The sequence below is a fragment of the Silurus meridionalis genome, chromosome 19 (genome assembly GCF_014805685.1).
Source record: "Silurus meridionalis isolate SWU-2019-XX chromosome 19, ASM1480568v1, whole genome shotgun sequence".
Classification (NCBI taxonomy): Eukaryota; Metazoa; Chordata; class Actinopteri; order Siluriformes; family Siluridae; genus Silurus; species Silurus meridionalis.
Genome location: NC_060902.1, coordinates 6,330,182 through 6,346,300, shown reverse-complemented (window position 1 = coordinate 6,346,300; position 16,119 = coordinate 6,330,182). Strand labels below are relative to the sequence as shown.

The 16,119-nt window shown below is 36.4% G+C and overlaps 1 protein-coding gene across 1 annotated transcript; it reads left to right on the top strand.

Moving 5' to 3' along the window:
- The first annotated feature begins 199 nt into the window (after positions 1 to 199).
- On the top strand, positions 200 to 16,070 carry rbck1 (RanBP-type and C3HC4-type zinc finger containing 1). Its single transcript, XM_046874876.1, has 13 exons — positions 200 to 347; positions 1,113 to 1,150; positions 3,237 to 3,381; positions 3,457 to 3,547; positions 7,405 to 7,603; positions 8,531 to 8,649; positions 9,176 to 9,349; positions 10,511 to 10,671; positions 10,766 to 10,877; positions 11,930 to 12,109; positions 12,220 to 12,318; positions 14,596 to 14,739; positions 15,800 to 16,070. The coding sequence occupies exons 2-13, from the start codon at positions 1,114 to 1,116 to the stop codon at positions 15,878 to 15,880; spliced, it is 1,542 nt and encodes a 513-aa protein (XP_046730832.1). The 5' UTR covers positions 200 to 347; position 1,113; the 3' UTR covers positions 15,881 to 16,070.
- The last annotated feature ends 49 nt before the right edge of the window (positions 16,071 to 16,119 follow it).

Below are 16,119 nucleotides of genomic sequence, written 5' to 3'. Positions count from 1 at the left end.
TAACATGCATTTGAATAAAAAAAATAAAAATAAAATTAATAATAATAATAATAATAATAATAATAATATGAACCAGAAATTTGGAGATTAAATTTTAAAGAAATTTGGAGATTAAATTTTAAAGAGGTTTGGAGATGATATGTCATGAATCATATGTTTCCTTATAATATAAAATAGTATGTATTACTTTATAGCTTAATTTATCGTAAGAGTTAACTGGTGCCAGTAAGAGTTAAGTCAGCAGGGGGTGTTTCAGTTTGTCAGAAGCTTATTTACTTCCTCGAAGGGTACTTTCTTTCACTTTTGGTGCGTCTCAAACTACAGCAAGAAACATTATTTACATTAAGGTGAGTTCATATTCACTTTGTCTGCCCCATAGATAAATGTAGGATGTGCTGCTTGTTGTTTTGCTGCTGTATGCTGCTTTGTTGCTGTCTTCTTATTTCTTTTTATTTTTTTTTAACCTATTTACAGTTGAATCTCTTGCCTGTAGCTTTCTTTCTGCATACTCTCATTGTCATAGACATTACAAACATTTCTTACATTATAGTAAGTACTGCTTCTTCTGACCTCACAGTGCTACAAGTTCTTAGTGTTGAAAAACTTTGACAACATAAAATGATTGGACAATTTCACAAAGAAATATAAAGATGAAACACAAAAGCTCTAAATGTAATTAACCTGATGGAAATGCCAAAGCGTGGAGGCAGAAAGGATCTGTTAATGATCCAAATCACTTGGGCTCATTGGTCAAGCACAGTGGGGTTACACAGTCCTAACTTGGGTTTGCACGGCTGCTTCTGGATCTTGAACCTTGTAACTCATGTTGAAAACAATATTCACTTTGTTTGCCTCTGATAAATTACTGTATGATGTGCCGCTTAATGTCAGTGTGGCTGTATGCGATATCTCTTCTGTTTCAGTTTTTTATAGAGTAATCTCTTAACTGTAGCTTTCGTATACTCTTGCTGTCGTAGTCATTATTCTGCACAAACAATGCTGCTTCTTGTGAACTCAGTGTTATGCTGGACTTTAAAATAATCCATATTTTAAATAAATGTACTCAGCATAAATAATGCTATCATTAACTATGTATTGTTTGTCATGTCAAGCATGGCCCTGCCCTACAGCACTGGCAACATCAAGAAAGGTACCTTTACCATGGTTTATTTTCTTTACCAATATATATTAGGACTTCTAACAATACTAATAATAATGGAAGTGGTAGCACAATAGTTATAAGTTGGATTTCTTAATCAGAAGGTCAAGGTGAGTTTACATCACAGCATCACCAAGCTACTATTGCTAGAATCCTGAGCAAGACCCTTAACCCTCCATGCCTCAATTGTATTAATGAGATCATTGAAAGTCTTTATGGATACGGCTGTGTTAAATGCTATAAATGTAAATATAATAATAAGATTAGTATCCTCCAGTGATGTTCCTTACAAATGAGTATTATTACAAAAAATATATTTAGATGATTAAAGTAAAATATTTGAGATTTTAGCTGAAAACAGATACAAAACATACCTTGTTACTTTTTTATCACTTGAAATTGGGAAATTAACAAAACGTTTTAGAATGTAAATATATACAAAATGTAAATTTTAATATTCTGTTTATATTTCTGATGATGAGAGCTTTTGAAATGCTTTGCACTAAAAGTTTGTTTTGCTCGAGTCTTATCCAGTCCTTTAAAGCACATGTCCATATGACACTCCAATAGATTTGATATAATATACAGCATCAGATTTTTAGAACTAGTGGAATTTATGTCAGCTTATGTGCACTGTCACTGTAGTAATATGGGGAAATATCAAGAAATACTAAGACATCAGAAAATTCATGTAATAATTGGTATTGCTGATAACGTAATGAAAATGAAATGATTAAACATTAAATTTTCTAAATGAAATTAACTATATATACAGTACAGACCAAAAGTTTGGACACAACTTCTCATTCAAAGAGTTCTTTATTTTCATGACTATGAAAATTGTAGATTCACACTGAAGGCATCAAAACTATGAATGAACACTATGTATATTAATAACCTAAATATATGGAATTATATACATAACAAAAAAGTGTGAAACAACTGAAAAATGTCATATTCTAGGTTCTTCAAAGTAGCCACCTTTTGCTTTGATTACTGCTTTGCACACTCTTGGCATTCTCTTGATGAGCTTCAAGAGGTAGTCACCTGAAATGGTCTTCCAACAGTCTTGAAGGAGTTCCCTGAGAGATGCTTGGCACTTGTTGGCCCTTTTGCCTTCACTCTGCGGTCCAGCTCACCCCTAAACATCTCGATTGGGTTCAGGTCCAGTGACTGTGGAGGTCAGGTCATCTGGCGCAGCACCCCATCACTCTGCTTCTTGGTCAAATAGCCCTTGATGCCTTCAGTGTAACTCTACAATTTTCATAGTCATGAAAATAAAGAAAACTCTTTGAATAAGAAGGTGTGTCCAAACTTTTGGTCTGTACTGTGTATATATATATATATATATATATATATATATATATATATATATATATATATATATAGATATAGATATAGATATAGTGTGTGTGTGTGTGTGTGTGTGTGTGTGTGTGTGTGTGTGTGTGTGTGTGTGTGAGGGGTTCAAAACCCATTATTATTACTGACAACAGCTTGAGAGAAAAGCTCTAAAATATTTAAATATCAAAGTATTACAATAATAAAGTAATACTAAAGAATGTCCTATGTCCCCTTATTACTATTATGACTGTGTGCTGAAGCTGGCACAGACTGCCAGTTTGTGCAAAAACTTATGATCCATTTTAGATTAAATCCCTCTAAGTGTCTTCTGAACAAACTTTAAAAGAAAAGATTAGGCATGGGAAAAACTGACCTTTTGTACAAATGTTCAAAATTCGCAGTTCAATGGTCAATATCACATTAAAACAAAAATATTGCAGAATTGCATTATTTTAAACATTTACTTTATTTAAATCTTTCAAAATTCTGATTATTTACTTTAGCATTCTTTATTTCCACATTTTCAGTGTGGTTTTAAACATTCGAATCCCATTGTGACCCCCTGACAACACCGTTATTTTATTACATATTCAATAATATAAATTGTAATTGGATAGAAAGAGACATAAGAAAGTGTTATTGATATTATTATGAGTTGTATATTAATTCTCATGCCTTGAAAAACGTGTAAATAAAGCCTCAGCATCTGATTTTTGTAATATGTGAATTGCAGCGGAGGAAACCGCTCAGTTGCTCAGTGAGGCTATTAACACTGGAGAAAAAGCCAATGCCATCCGATATGTTGAGCAGCTCCTTATGCTGAAAGTACCTGTTTGTGTCCAGCTTACTCAAGAGGCTTATTCCCAAGAATGCATCAGGTATATTTACAACATCCTTCTGAGTGACTCAGAGATACTAAGAACTGAACACAGAGCTTCACTGATTCCCTGCAGGTTGAGAGTTGGTGTTGAGGATGCTCTATCTGATGCCCTCATTACAATGCTGGTGACTCCTGGCATGACAATCTCTGAACTAAAACAGAAGGTACAAATTAATCTGTAATGCTTTGCATTTGTGTGTGCATCTCTTAATAAAGGTCAGTCCAATGAAAAATACAGTGACCTCTGAGTGGTGGGTAAAAGATTAGTTTTTGGTGCTTGGATCCAAATGCATGGGGAGGGATTTGCAGAAGGTTTGTTGAATGTTGGGTGTGATGTAGGGGTCTTTACTGAATTACTGGAATACTGTGTTGTGTTAATGTTTTAGGCTATGGTTGGGTTGCTGCTGTTTGCCATTGGTTGGTATTATAATGCAATTGTTATGTCACTATGTAGAAAAATGAACAAACAGAAATGGTTCACTGGTCTTTCCACAAGCTTTTTTCCAAGTAAAGTCTATATACAGTAAGTAAACACTGAAAAACAGAGACTCAAACAAGCACCATAAAACATTGAAATTTGCAGTTTTCTGACAGAGATTTGAAAAGCAGATATAAATATCCCTGACAGAGAATTTACTGGCAGTAAAAAAGTATGGATTGCAGAGTACAGCACGTTTGACCATTTCCAGTTCCATCTCTGACGGTAAGACTCGTGTTTCCTCTTTGGAAAAAATGCAGTTATGCAAGAAGAGTAATCTCTCACACCCTGTCACTCTTTTTCTACTTCCTGGTGAGACATGTGAGAAATGTGAGACATTTATAAAAATTTTGCTTTAATTGATCTTTTGTTTAGGTGGGAATGGAGCAGTGTATTTTAGACTTTATCATAGATATATACGCTTACAGATTTTTAAAAATGTGCATTAGTCGGGGAAAAGTGTCTGAAGGACAACTTTGTTTTCATATGCAATATTGGACTAATACACTTTGACACTTTCCCTGTTTTTGAGTCAAAGTTTAAATACTCTGCTTAAAGATAACAAAAATAAAAGTAAAACTCCTCCTTTTACATTTTCACTTGAGTAAGAGTACAAACATACTTGATTTTGAAAATACTTGAAATATATAAAAGTAAATGTACGGATCTCTGAGTGCTGTATTTCAGTCATTTATGCGATTCAGGTTTCCATTTTCATGCACATTACTAAAGTTTTCTATAGTGACAGACACACACAGTGAGAGTGCCCTGATTCCATCTCATGTCTCATCTGTCGAATTGTTGTTGTGGCCTTCATACAGGTTCTCGTTTAACACAATTTATGTTTTCATTCCAAAGTAGCCAGAAACAGCATGTTTTTCTGAAATGTATTAGAACAAAAGGGTTCGATATTACGCATTAAAATGTAACAAAATGTACTTGACGTTGCAGATTTTGTTATCTATCCCAAGGCTTCACGAGTACAATATTACACGAGTGTTTTTTTTAAGTTATTTTGTCAAGGAGAATAATTTTCCCATTTTCCATATATTATTAGGCACATTCGAACACATTCACATTTCTATAGTAGTACAGGGACTTAGAGTTGACACTCCACGTAAATAGTATAAATACTGTGATTCTGCAAAGAGACATTATTTAGGACATTTTTGGAAGAAGTCTCCCGTGTCCTTCTCTGTGAGAGTCAGATGTAAAGCTGTAAAACTTAGTAGTTGAAGTTTTTCTGGTTCTGTGTAACATGACCCGCTGTTTGTTTTACTCTAAAAAGAGAGAAAAATATAAAAGCAGATGATGTATAGGCTGCGTTAATCTACTATCACATATATAAGATGTTATGCAAGATTACATATAATTATATGTAGATTAAAGTATGATTTAACATTCTTTCTTTTATTCATTAAAATGTATAATGCTTGGCACAATAATGTGGTATACAAGGAATCAAACACACCTGATGTCATTGCAAAATACAGTGGAACCCGGTTATGTCGATGTCCTAGGGGGGTCGCCAAAAAGCATCGAGGTAACCGATGATCGAGATAAACGAAAATCAAAATGGCGGCAACATATTAACGTGCTTGAAATTTCTTTATGTACATGATGTGCGTTAATAAATGAGAATGTGCATGCACGTGTTTTTGAAGGGTTTTTTTACACAATGGCGTTGCCGCGATTTGTTTGATGAAGGCATGCTATAAAAATACATACAGTACATGTTTATCTGTCAGGAATCCACCTGCCACGCCCCCTTCGGCTCCCTTCAGCGTAGCAGGTGCTTTCTCGGCCGCTTTCTCTGAAGCTCTCGGCTTCAATCGCGCACATATGGTGCTCGTTTAGCATCATCACCAGCTCCTATTTAAACTTCCACACTCTCACCGTCCGTTATTGTTGGTATATGTTGGTTCACGGCGGTCGTTGTTATCGCTCATGCGTATCCCGGTACGTGCCTTCCCACCGGCACTCTCTCAACGGCTGCGCTTTTCTTCCCAAAGCCACGCCGCGCCCCTACTAACACTACGAACACTAGCACTAACTAACAGCAGAGATTCACCAGTATACAATACAACACCTGTAGCATCTGTAAAGCTTGATTTTTCCGCCACTTTCGCGAGTTCTTCTGCGGCTGCACCGAGATAACCGACGTTAAATGGCAAATATTTTCCCCCCTTGTGCTCGAGATATCAGGGTTTGGCGACATAAAAAAAATGCATAACCGATAAAAAATGCTTAGAAAAAGTGAGAATTTGGCGGTTCCACTTCAAAAACGTCGACTTAATAGGGTTGTCGAGGTAACCGAGGCGAGATAAGCGGATTCCACTGTAATACATGTTGAGGTGGTAGCAGGATTGGTTTGGGAATTCCCATGATAGAAAGTGTGTTCATGTGTGTTGCTGTTTCACAAATTTTACATGTTTATAGAAAGAAATGCATCAAAATTAGTTATCAAACTGCCAATATGTACATTTCTATAAATGCGATCATGGGACCTTAATGCAAGTCTCTTTAATACGCAAACCATTCTGCCTAAAGTAATTATGCACAGATATACTGAACAAACAACATTTTAAACGCAACACTTTTGTTTTCGCCCCCATTTTTCATGAGCTGAACTTAAAGATCTAAGACTTTTTCTATGTACACAAAATTCCTATTTCTCTAAAATAAACTTTCTTTCGGCTTCTCCTGTTAGGGGTCGCCACAGCAGATCCTTCGCACGTTTTATTTGGCACATGTTTTTACGCTGGATGCCCTTCCTAACGCAACCCTCCCCAATTTATCCGGCCTTGGGACCGGCACGGAAAGTGGCTGGGGTTGGTTCCCTGACCGGGAATCGAACCCAGGCCGCAGCAGTGAGAGCGCCGCATCCTAACCACTAGACCACCAGGGAACCGGTTCCTATTTCTCTCAAATATTGTTCACAAATCTGTGTAAATCTGTGTTAGTGAGCACTTCTCCTTTGCTGAGAGAATCCATCCACCTCACAGGTGTGGCATATCAAGATGCTGATTAGACAGCATGATTATTGCACAGGTGTGCCATAGGGCTGGCCACAATAACAGGCCACTGCCTTGGAGTTTTAGATCTTTGAGTTCAGCTCATGAAAAATAGGGGCAAAAACAAAAGTGTTACGTTTATAACTTTGTTCAGTATATTTAGTATTTTCATGTCTGTACTGGAAAACAATGTTTAAATTTCATTTAGCAAAATTTTGTAAACCGTTTCTACTTGCTACTTTAGCAGCAATAGCTTTTTAACCATTTGGGCTAACAGGATGAACTGAATATATGTTGTGGGGGAAAGATGAAACTTTTGGTGAAGCTTGTTGACAAGTTGTGGTTAAACAAAAGGGCACAGCACAACAACTCAACTTATTTTGACTGTAAAGCATGGTGGTGGGAGTATCATGGTTTGGTTTGGTGCTTGAAGTCACTGAAAAAATTTAAAATTGAGCAAGACATTTCAGTGTACTTCATCAGTCTCTTGAACTGTGTAATTATGGCTTTTTTCCCATTTTATCCACAGACTTGCCGAGACTATGGTTTTCACCCATCACTTCAGTGCTGGATCATAGGGAAACGTTTTGCTAAGGACGAAGACACTCTGTTCAGCCACAATGTGGTTAATGATGATGATCAGGCATTTCTCTTCATCAGGTCGGCCCAATCTGCCAATCTCAGCCGTGAACAGCAGAAACAAGACGAGCAGGACAGGAGGATAGGCGGTATAGATCCCTTCTCTCATTGAAACTTCAAACTTTATCCAACTAACGCAGTTCTAAATGTTAATGTTCTTAGAGCATTTCACCGTTTACATTTAATCAATATCTCAGCTCTAAAAACACCTTTGTATGATCCTACAACATTTTATAGTAGGAAACTTGTTGAGGAACAGTCCAAGAAATTATTTTATGCATTGCTGCAAACATGCACAATGTGACAACATTAGTAGTAGTTTTATTTTGCTTTTCTTGTTAAGTAATGTAGTCACTGAGTTAGGGAAGCTCAGAGCCACCAATTTAGCATGGTGCAAACGGCATTGCACAGTTGTAGGTCACAGTTTAGACATGCATTGTACAAACATTTGGCACACAAACACCAAGGATTTTTCTTTTACAGTACTACATTTGAGATATTTGGGAAACTGCAAACATGGTACTTGTTATTTTAACCGAATATTTCTTACCAAATAAATCCAGTTCGGTTATAATTGTCAATGTTGTAATCTGGACTGAAAAGTTCAATTCAAAGCTGATTAATTCTAAATATTACTCTAATATTTGCTCAGGGCAGTTCTGGAACTGATTCGGTGAATCTCTCATTTATAGTATTAAATTATTATTATTATTTTTAAATACAGTATATTTTAATCAGTTGATTATTGATTGCACAGAGCTATATGCATTTTACTATTACATTGTTCAAATGACTGCAGACATAAAGAGTTGTCATAAAGCTGACTATAAAAGGCTATACAACCCCGTTGTTTGACATTTAGCAACAATGAACATTATATTCTTAGTTGTAGGTGTACAGCTACTGGACTGAAATCAGTGGTAAATATACTGAATGTACATCTGAAGCTGGGAAAATATGTGAGAATGTGTAGAGACCTTAATTGCAACTTAAATTGCTTTTATTACTGTCTAAAGGTATAATTGAAAACATTGAGGTGCTCAGTAGAGGTCCGGCAGAGACGGGAACGCGACAAAAACAACCTCAAGTATCACCTGTAGGAAAACCTTACCCAAAGCTTCGTCCTAAACCAGTGGTGAGGTTTGAAGCATTCATTGCATGATATTAATCAGAAGGACAATCCAACAACTAACAAAAATTCTTGCTTCATTACATTATTACCTCATAAATCCTAATCATAAAAGCAATAAAGAGATGGATCTCTCCAGATAGTACGTGAGGAGCCTGATGAAGTTACACAGTGCCAAATCCAATAAAAAGAGTGACACGAAGGTTAGATCCTCATAGGTACATAGGCAGTGAAAACACCGAACTGAAAATGTATTACAGTAACATATTACAACCTTTCAGATGAATCAATTGGAATAATCTATATCTTAAACAACGCCGAAATTAATTTATGCGCATGAGTGCATTTTGTGACACCACATTTAATTTGATGCTTTGCTTTTATTTGAAACCATTCTTCCTGTTTGTCATGCATAGCACATTTGAACTAAAAGTATAGAGGAGCATACAAGCGATTACCACTCCTTGTAGAAGTGTTTGTAACGTTATGATTTCATTATTAATCACAGGCAATGTCCGTGTTGCTTTTCTAGTTAGGATGGTCGTGTTTGAAATGCACGTATGTCAACAAACCCACACGGCCCGGTTGCGCAATCTGCAGCGCTTCGAGACCAGAAAATTATACAATACCAGATATGTATCAACCAGATGAAGAGGAAATACACAGGATTCGACAAGAAGAGCTGGCCAGTCTACAGTACCAACAGGTCAGACTTTCATTCTTCTATTCTTCCAATTATTTATTTGGCATGTTGCATGTTATTCAAAATGCTTTTCTGCTGAACACAGTTGCAAAAAAATGGTTCTTTGAGTCACACAAATATCTTTTAGCAATTAATAGAGATCAATAATTTTAACCAGCAGCTAAGTGCATACTTAAAAATATATCAATTAATCTTTTCTATATGGGTTGTATAGAAACTCAAATATATTTATAATTTATCATACTTTAAGATCAGTTTGACTTGAATAATACAATAGAGACAGCTTAGTCATATATACTGTAATGTTTTTTAGGTAGAAACATTGCATAATGATTTTTAATAAATTCCGATGCCTGAAGAAATATAAAGTGTTCGGTACCAGAACTTTGAAAGCTGCTTCATGTATGTAGTTAAGAATAAAACATTTTGGGACGATAATTTTCAATATTTTCTTTATTTGTTTCGTCTATACTACAGCAAATATCTAGCGATTTAAAAAGAACACATCATAATTGTTATTACAGTGGCTGATTTCTTATTTTTTTGCATGTTTGTTAATGTTTCAGATCATCAAACTAATTTAAATATTAGTAAAAGGTAACAAGTAAACACAACATGCAGTTATTAAATAAAGGTTTTTATTATTAAGGTTTTTTATTATTGAGGTAGTTCACAGTTAAATGTTAAACCATGAAACAAGTTCCATTCATCTCTTATGTATTAACATCTTCGAGATGTTGTTCCATTCCTATAATAATAATAATAATAATAAAAAAAAAAAAAACGTATTACAGAAAAAATAAACCCCCATACTTAAATTTCCATGTTGTGAAAAATGTACAATTATTGAAGACAAAAATACTAGGTCCTCTGGTGGTCTAGTGGTTAGGATGCCAACCCCAGCCACTCTTAGTGCCGGTCCCAAGCCCGGATAAATGGGGAGGGTTGCGTTAGGAAGGGCATCCAGCGTAAAAACATACGCCAAATTATACATGCGGATGGTCCGCTGTGGCGACCCCTAACGGGAGAAGCTGAAAGAAAGTTTTTTATTGAAGACAAAAATACTATTTGAAATCACGCTTGCATTGCTGGAGTATAACAATAACTGTATAACTGTGGGTCTCTGTATTATTACATTTTTGTTGATGGGATGAAACCTCTCAGTCCATCATAGAGGAGCGAGAGAAAAACTTCCTCACTCTGCTGGAGACGGACAATCAGGACCTGGTTAGTAACACAGAGGAGATTTGCTGCCCCATTTGCTGCGAGCAGATCTTAGCAGGAGAGGGAGCCACTCTCCGAGAATGCCTTCACAGCTTCTGCAGGTACAAAAAAAAGCCCCTTTGCTAATTATACGACTACTTTTAGCAGAAATCCTAAACATGATGAACATAACTAGGTTATGTTATTTATTTACAGGGAATGTGTGAAGATGACCATTCAGGCTTGTATAGATGCTGAGGTGGCGTGTCCATATGCAGATGGGGAGTACTCCTGTGACTGCAAACTTCAGGACCGAGAGATTAAAACAGTAAGTCCTGATGCTCACAGTGCAATAGAGACTAATACTTTATAAATGTATTCACAATAATGGGAAAAGGAAGTGCTTTGTAAAGGAAAATTCCTTAAACGTGACATGCAATATTACCTACAATGCCATTCCACTGTCTGCTGATAGTCGTATAGTAGGGTGTAGCCCTTAGTTTGTTTTTATATGAGTTAAATGAGTTATGCAGCAGTGCTTAAGGTCTGTCTTGTTCTCAAATTTTATCTTTCTACTCTCTGATAAGATTTCAAAGCTTCCGAATCAGTGCTATCACACGGGTTATCTTTGTGTCTAAACAGCGTGTCATTTTAGATCCTTACACAACAGCTAACCTCAAACCAGAAAGATTATGCTCATCATAGTTTAGTTTTTTCATCATGATATTTAATATAGATGTGGTGGGATTTTTTGTATCTACCCAATTTACACAATGTAGCACAGTTGTGTATATAAACCAATATATATTATAGAATACAATATAATATTAATACATCTGTATTCAAATAAATATTTATTTCTAAACAAGAAAGTGAGTACAAATACTAATTTACTTTTAAAAGCAAAGAATACCATTATGCAAAAAAACACACTGTGTTGTGACTGACTTGCACTTTAGCCTTTAGCCTTCAACTGTTAAAACAGATTATGATATTTTACAGCACGGTGTTTATGGCTTGTAGGTTGTGGGTGCGGAAGAGCGATAATACCAATCAGGCACAACAAATACACAAACCAAACCACTTCTTTAAATGTTTGTGCAACGACGAATAACAACCAAGTGGGATCCCAAATACACAAAATAGAGAGTTTCAATGGCGTTTTATTCAAATCTCTTACTTACGTATACAGTGTACATTAAATGAGGTTGTGGCATAAGGGCAATGAATTTAACAATATATTTTTTAATATAAGAAGCCACTGGTATTTAACTGTGTCACTATGAAAGGTACGGGTATTTAATTTCAGATCTGTTGCTATTATCAGCACAGGTTTTACACTTCCATCAACACAGCTGTTGGCTGAATTGTCTCTTGCAGCTCCTTTCACTTGAGGATTACCAGAAGTTTTTGGAGTTGAGACTGAACATTGCAGAGACACGCTCTGAGAACAGTTACCACTGTAAAACCCTGGACTGCCCCGGCTGGTGCATATTTGAAGACGATGTCAATGAGTTTGACTGCATCATTTGCAACAAGATCAACTGTCTCCTCTGCAAGGTGAGTGAGAAAACCCGAGCAGTGAAAGAATCTTTTACAGTCAATTTCATGATTCTGTCATGATTGTAAACATAAAGTAGTATGTATATAAAGGTGTGTGTCTGCATTAGGCCATTCACATAAACATGAACTGTAAAGAGTACCAAGACGACCTTCAGCTCAGAGCAGAGAATGATGCAGCAGCCAAACGAACCACAGAGGAGCTACAGGTTGGTTAAACAAGATATATTTACACACCATATATACTACAGTAGCTATATAAATGTAATTATACATTATCACACTACTAAAGAAAATCCAATGAAAACAATGTTTTACTTACTTTAGATGTAGCTAAAATCATAAAATGCTTGCAATTACAAATTTTACGTTCAAGTTTATTGCTATAGCGCTTTTTACAACGGACATTGTCTCAAAGTAGCTTTAGAGAATTTAAGAATTAAAGGGAATTATGTGTATTTCCCCCCGATGAACAGCCTGGGGCACCTGTGGCAAGGAAAAACTCCCTAAGATGTTATGAGGAAAAATCTTTAAAAGGAACCAGACTCAAAAGGGGAACCCATCCTCACTTGGGTGCTATCAAGAGTCTGATTATAAATCTTAAAAACAATACAGAACACCAGAGAGTGAGAACTAACATGAGTATCGGAGTGTGTGATTGTGAGTAATGTCCTTACTACAGTCTACTACAGTCAGTTGATGTTCTGGAACCAGGAGCTACTGAGCAACTCATGAAAAATAGCATTTGAGATCATCATAGATCCAACATCAGCTTCTTTATGCAAACTCCCAATGTCCAAACGGCACTTGAAGTGGGATCCAAATGGTGCTGGTACGTCTTTAGATGGTTCAGGATGTTTGCGGGGTCGGCATCTACTCTTTGAAGGTTCATAATCTTCATGAGGTGGGACGTGATTGGAGTGGGCGCAACCTCAGGATGCCTCGGGATGGTAGAGAAAGAGAAGCAGTGGAGAGGAATTAGCGTAGCTGCTGTTAATGATATTAACAGCACAAGTTGATAATGTGCATGTGATCAGATGTTCTGGAGCACAAGGTTATGATATGTGATGTGTGTTATGTGTAGGAATTGGTAAAAAGATACGTCTTTAATCTGCACTTAAACTGGGAGAGTCTGAGCTCCAAACACTGTCAGGAAGACTATTCCAATGTTTAGGAGCTAAATGTGAGAATGATCTACCACATTTAGTGGACTTTAATATTCTAGGAACTACAAAAAAATCCAGAGTTCTGGAATTTAAGTGGAAAGTGTTTAGTACAATTATACTAAATGTTTGGAGGAAGATTCTAAATGGTGTAAAGGAAACTTATGCTATATGATAAAAGACTTTTCCATCCATCTGAGGTTCTTCCCCAAACAAATGTACAGGATGTCTTAGAATCTGGTAGCATAAACTCTTTCCTTCATTTGAACTAGAAGACCCAAACCTGTTTGGGTCTTCTGTTTATTTGGTTGAGTGGAAGATCTTCAGTGGCCTGCTATGGAGCTCTGACCTCAATCCTACTAAACATTTTTGGGATGAATTGGAAGCTGACCGCACCCCAGTCCTCCTCACCTTACATCAATACCTGAGTTTACTACTGCCATTATGACCGAATGAGCTCAAATCTCAACAACCACACTCCAAAATCTAGTGAAACATCTTCCCAGCAGAATAGAGGATATCATAGGAGCAATTAACGACTAAATGTGATTTGTGATAGAAGAGTATCTGTGAGAGTGAAAGGGAAAGTTTATAGGACTGTGGTGAGACCTGCGATGTTGTATGGTTTAGAGACAGTGTCATTGAGTAAAAGACAGGAGGTGGAGCTGGAGGTAGCAGAACTGAAGATGTTGAGGTTTTAGTTGAGAGTGACGAGGATGGACAGGATTAGAAACGAGTTTATTAGAGGGACAGTGCATGTAGGACATTTTGGGGACAAGGTGAGGGAGGTGAGATTGAGATGGTTTGGACATGTGCAGAGGAGGGACATGAGTTATATTGGTAGGAGAATGCTGAGGATGGAGCCTCCAGGAAGGAGGAAAAGAGGAAGGCCAAGGAGGAGGTTTATGTATGTGGTGAGGGAAGACATGCAGGTAGTTGGGTTGAAAGAGGCAGATGTAGAGGACAGGGGGGTATGGAGACGGATGATCTGCTGTGGAGACCCCTAATGGGAGAAGCCGAAAAGAAGAAGAAGAATTGAGGACTCGATGCGGAATGGGATGTTTTTTTGTTTATAGAGTGTATTTAATAAAAAAATAATAATAAATAAAGCTCCTTTTTTAAATGGCTGTAAGTAAAAAATGAAGTTGCAGTAGTTTGAGTTAGATTTTTTGCTTGTCAGGTAAATGAGTGCAGAAATAAATACAGCAATTTGGTTTCGGATAATCAAATACATGTATATGATATGAGGATAATGAGACTTTTTACTTTATATCTGTACTTGTAATTATTGCTCAGCTTGCTAACATGCCAAATGTATTGCAGAGGATGTTGCAGAATGGTGAAGCCATGTGCTGTCCAAAATGCAATGTCATCATCCAGAAGAAAGATGGTTGTGACTGGATCTGCTGCCTCATGTGTAAGACAGAGATCTGTTGGGTGACCAAACAGGCCAGATGGGGTCCAAAGGTATAACTGCTATATTGTTTCTGAATACACAATTTTGTGCACTTACAAAAAATTTAAGTTTAGTTATAGAGTTGAGACAAACATTTCTGGTGCAAGAAGTCTTTTAAAATATATATCAGGTAAGTACTTGTTCTCTGGGTGTACTATTTTAGCACGATCAACGACAAGCTAATGTGATTCCACCTGACAACAAACATTGCTGTTTAAAGCGCTTAATTTTTCAAATGAAGCGCTTTAAACAGCAAATGCCATAAAATTAGGTAACAACCACTTACAAGCTACTTACCGTAATTTCTGGACTATTAAATGCAACCAAATATAAGCTGCACCCACTGAATTTGACAAAGATTTTTATTTTGAACATCTATAAGCCGCAGTGTCTACATTTAAACTAATGAACTTTACACAGGCTTTAATGAAAGACAGTGTCTGTTACAACGGCAGGTCAAACGGCAGGTCAAACGTCAGAGGAACCTCATCCATATTTATGATGAGCACGATTTAATATAAAGAGTTTCATGTGAAAAATCCATAAATTAGTGGGGAAAAAAGTAGCGGCTTATAGTCCGGAAAATACGGTATGTAACAGCAACAATAACTATATAATCTCTTGTAGAAGAAAATTGTCACAGAAAACCCATAAACCCCTATATCCTGGAAAATGTCCAGTAGCACAAAACATAAAGGAACAGCCTTAATTTTGACTATTAAATTGATTGAATAAATTGACATATAAATTGAATAAATATCTCATAAAAAAATCGAAGAAAATAAAACTCATACTGTACCAATAATTTGAGGTTTTTTTTTACTGTTTGTGTCCAGAATAGCGATACATGATTACTATTACTATAGTAACAATATATAATAGCAAACAAAATTAATATGCACCTTGCATTCTGAACAGCTATCAGCGCTCATGTTACTACAAATGCCTCACCTCATTACCAATTACAACTGAGCATTGAACAGTGCAGTTGTAATAATTATTGTATACTTGGGACTGGTTTCAGGTTATTGCTCAGATCCTGATGATTCCCTGCCTCTTTTTTGTTCTCAGGGTCATGGAGACACATCAGGTGGATGCAAATGTCAGATCACCGTCGCCCCGTGTCACCCAAAATGTCAAAACTGTCACTAATCCCTGTGAGATCACATCGATTTTTTTCTTCGAACACTGAAACGAACAGACTGTAATTACTGATCCGTAAGCACAACGAGTTTAATCAGTGGAATTATGAAATATTTTGATATGTGATCGCAATCTTACGAACCTCTATATGAACTGTTTACAGGACAAAAGATGGGTATTAAAAGATGTGGGTAAATTATGCATTTTGGCACTATGAGAGAATTCTGTAGCGTTGGGTTGAATATGCA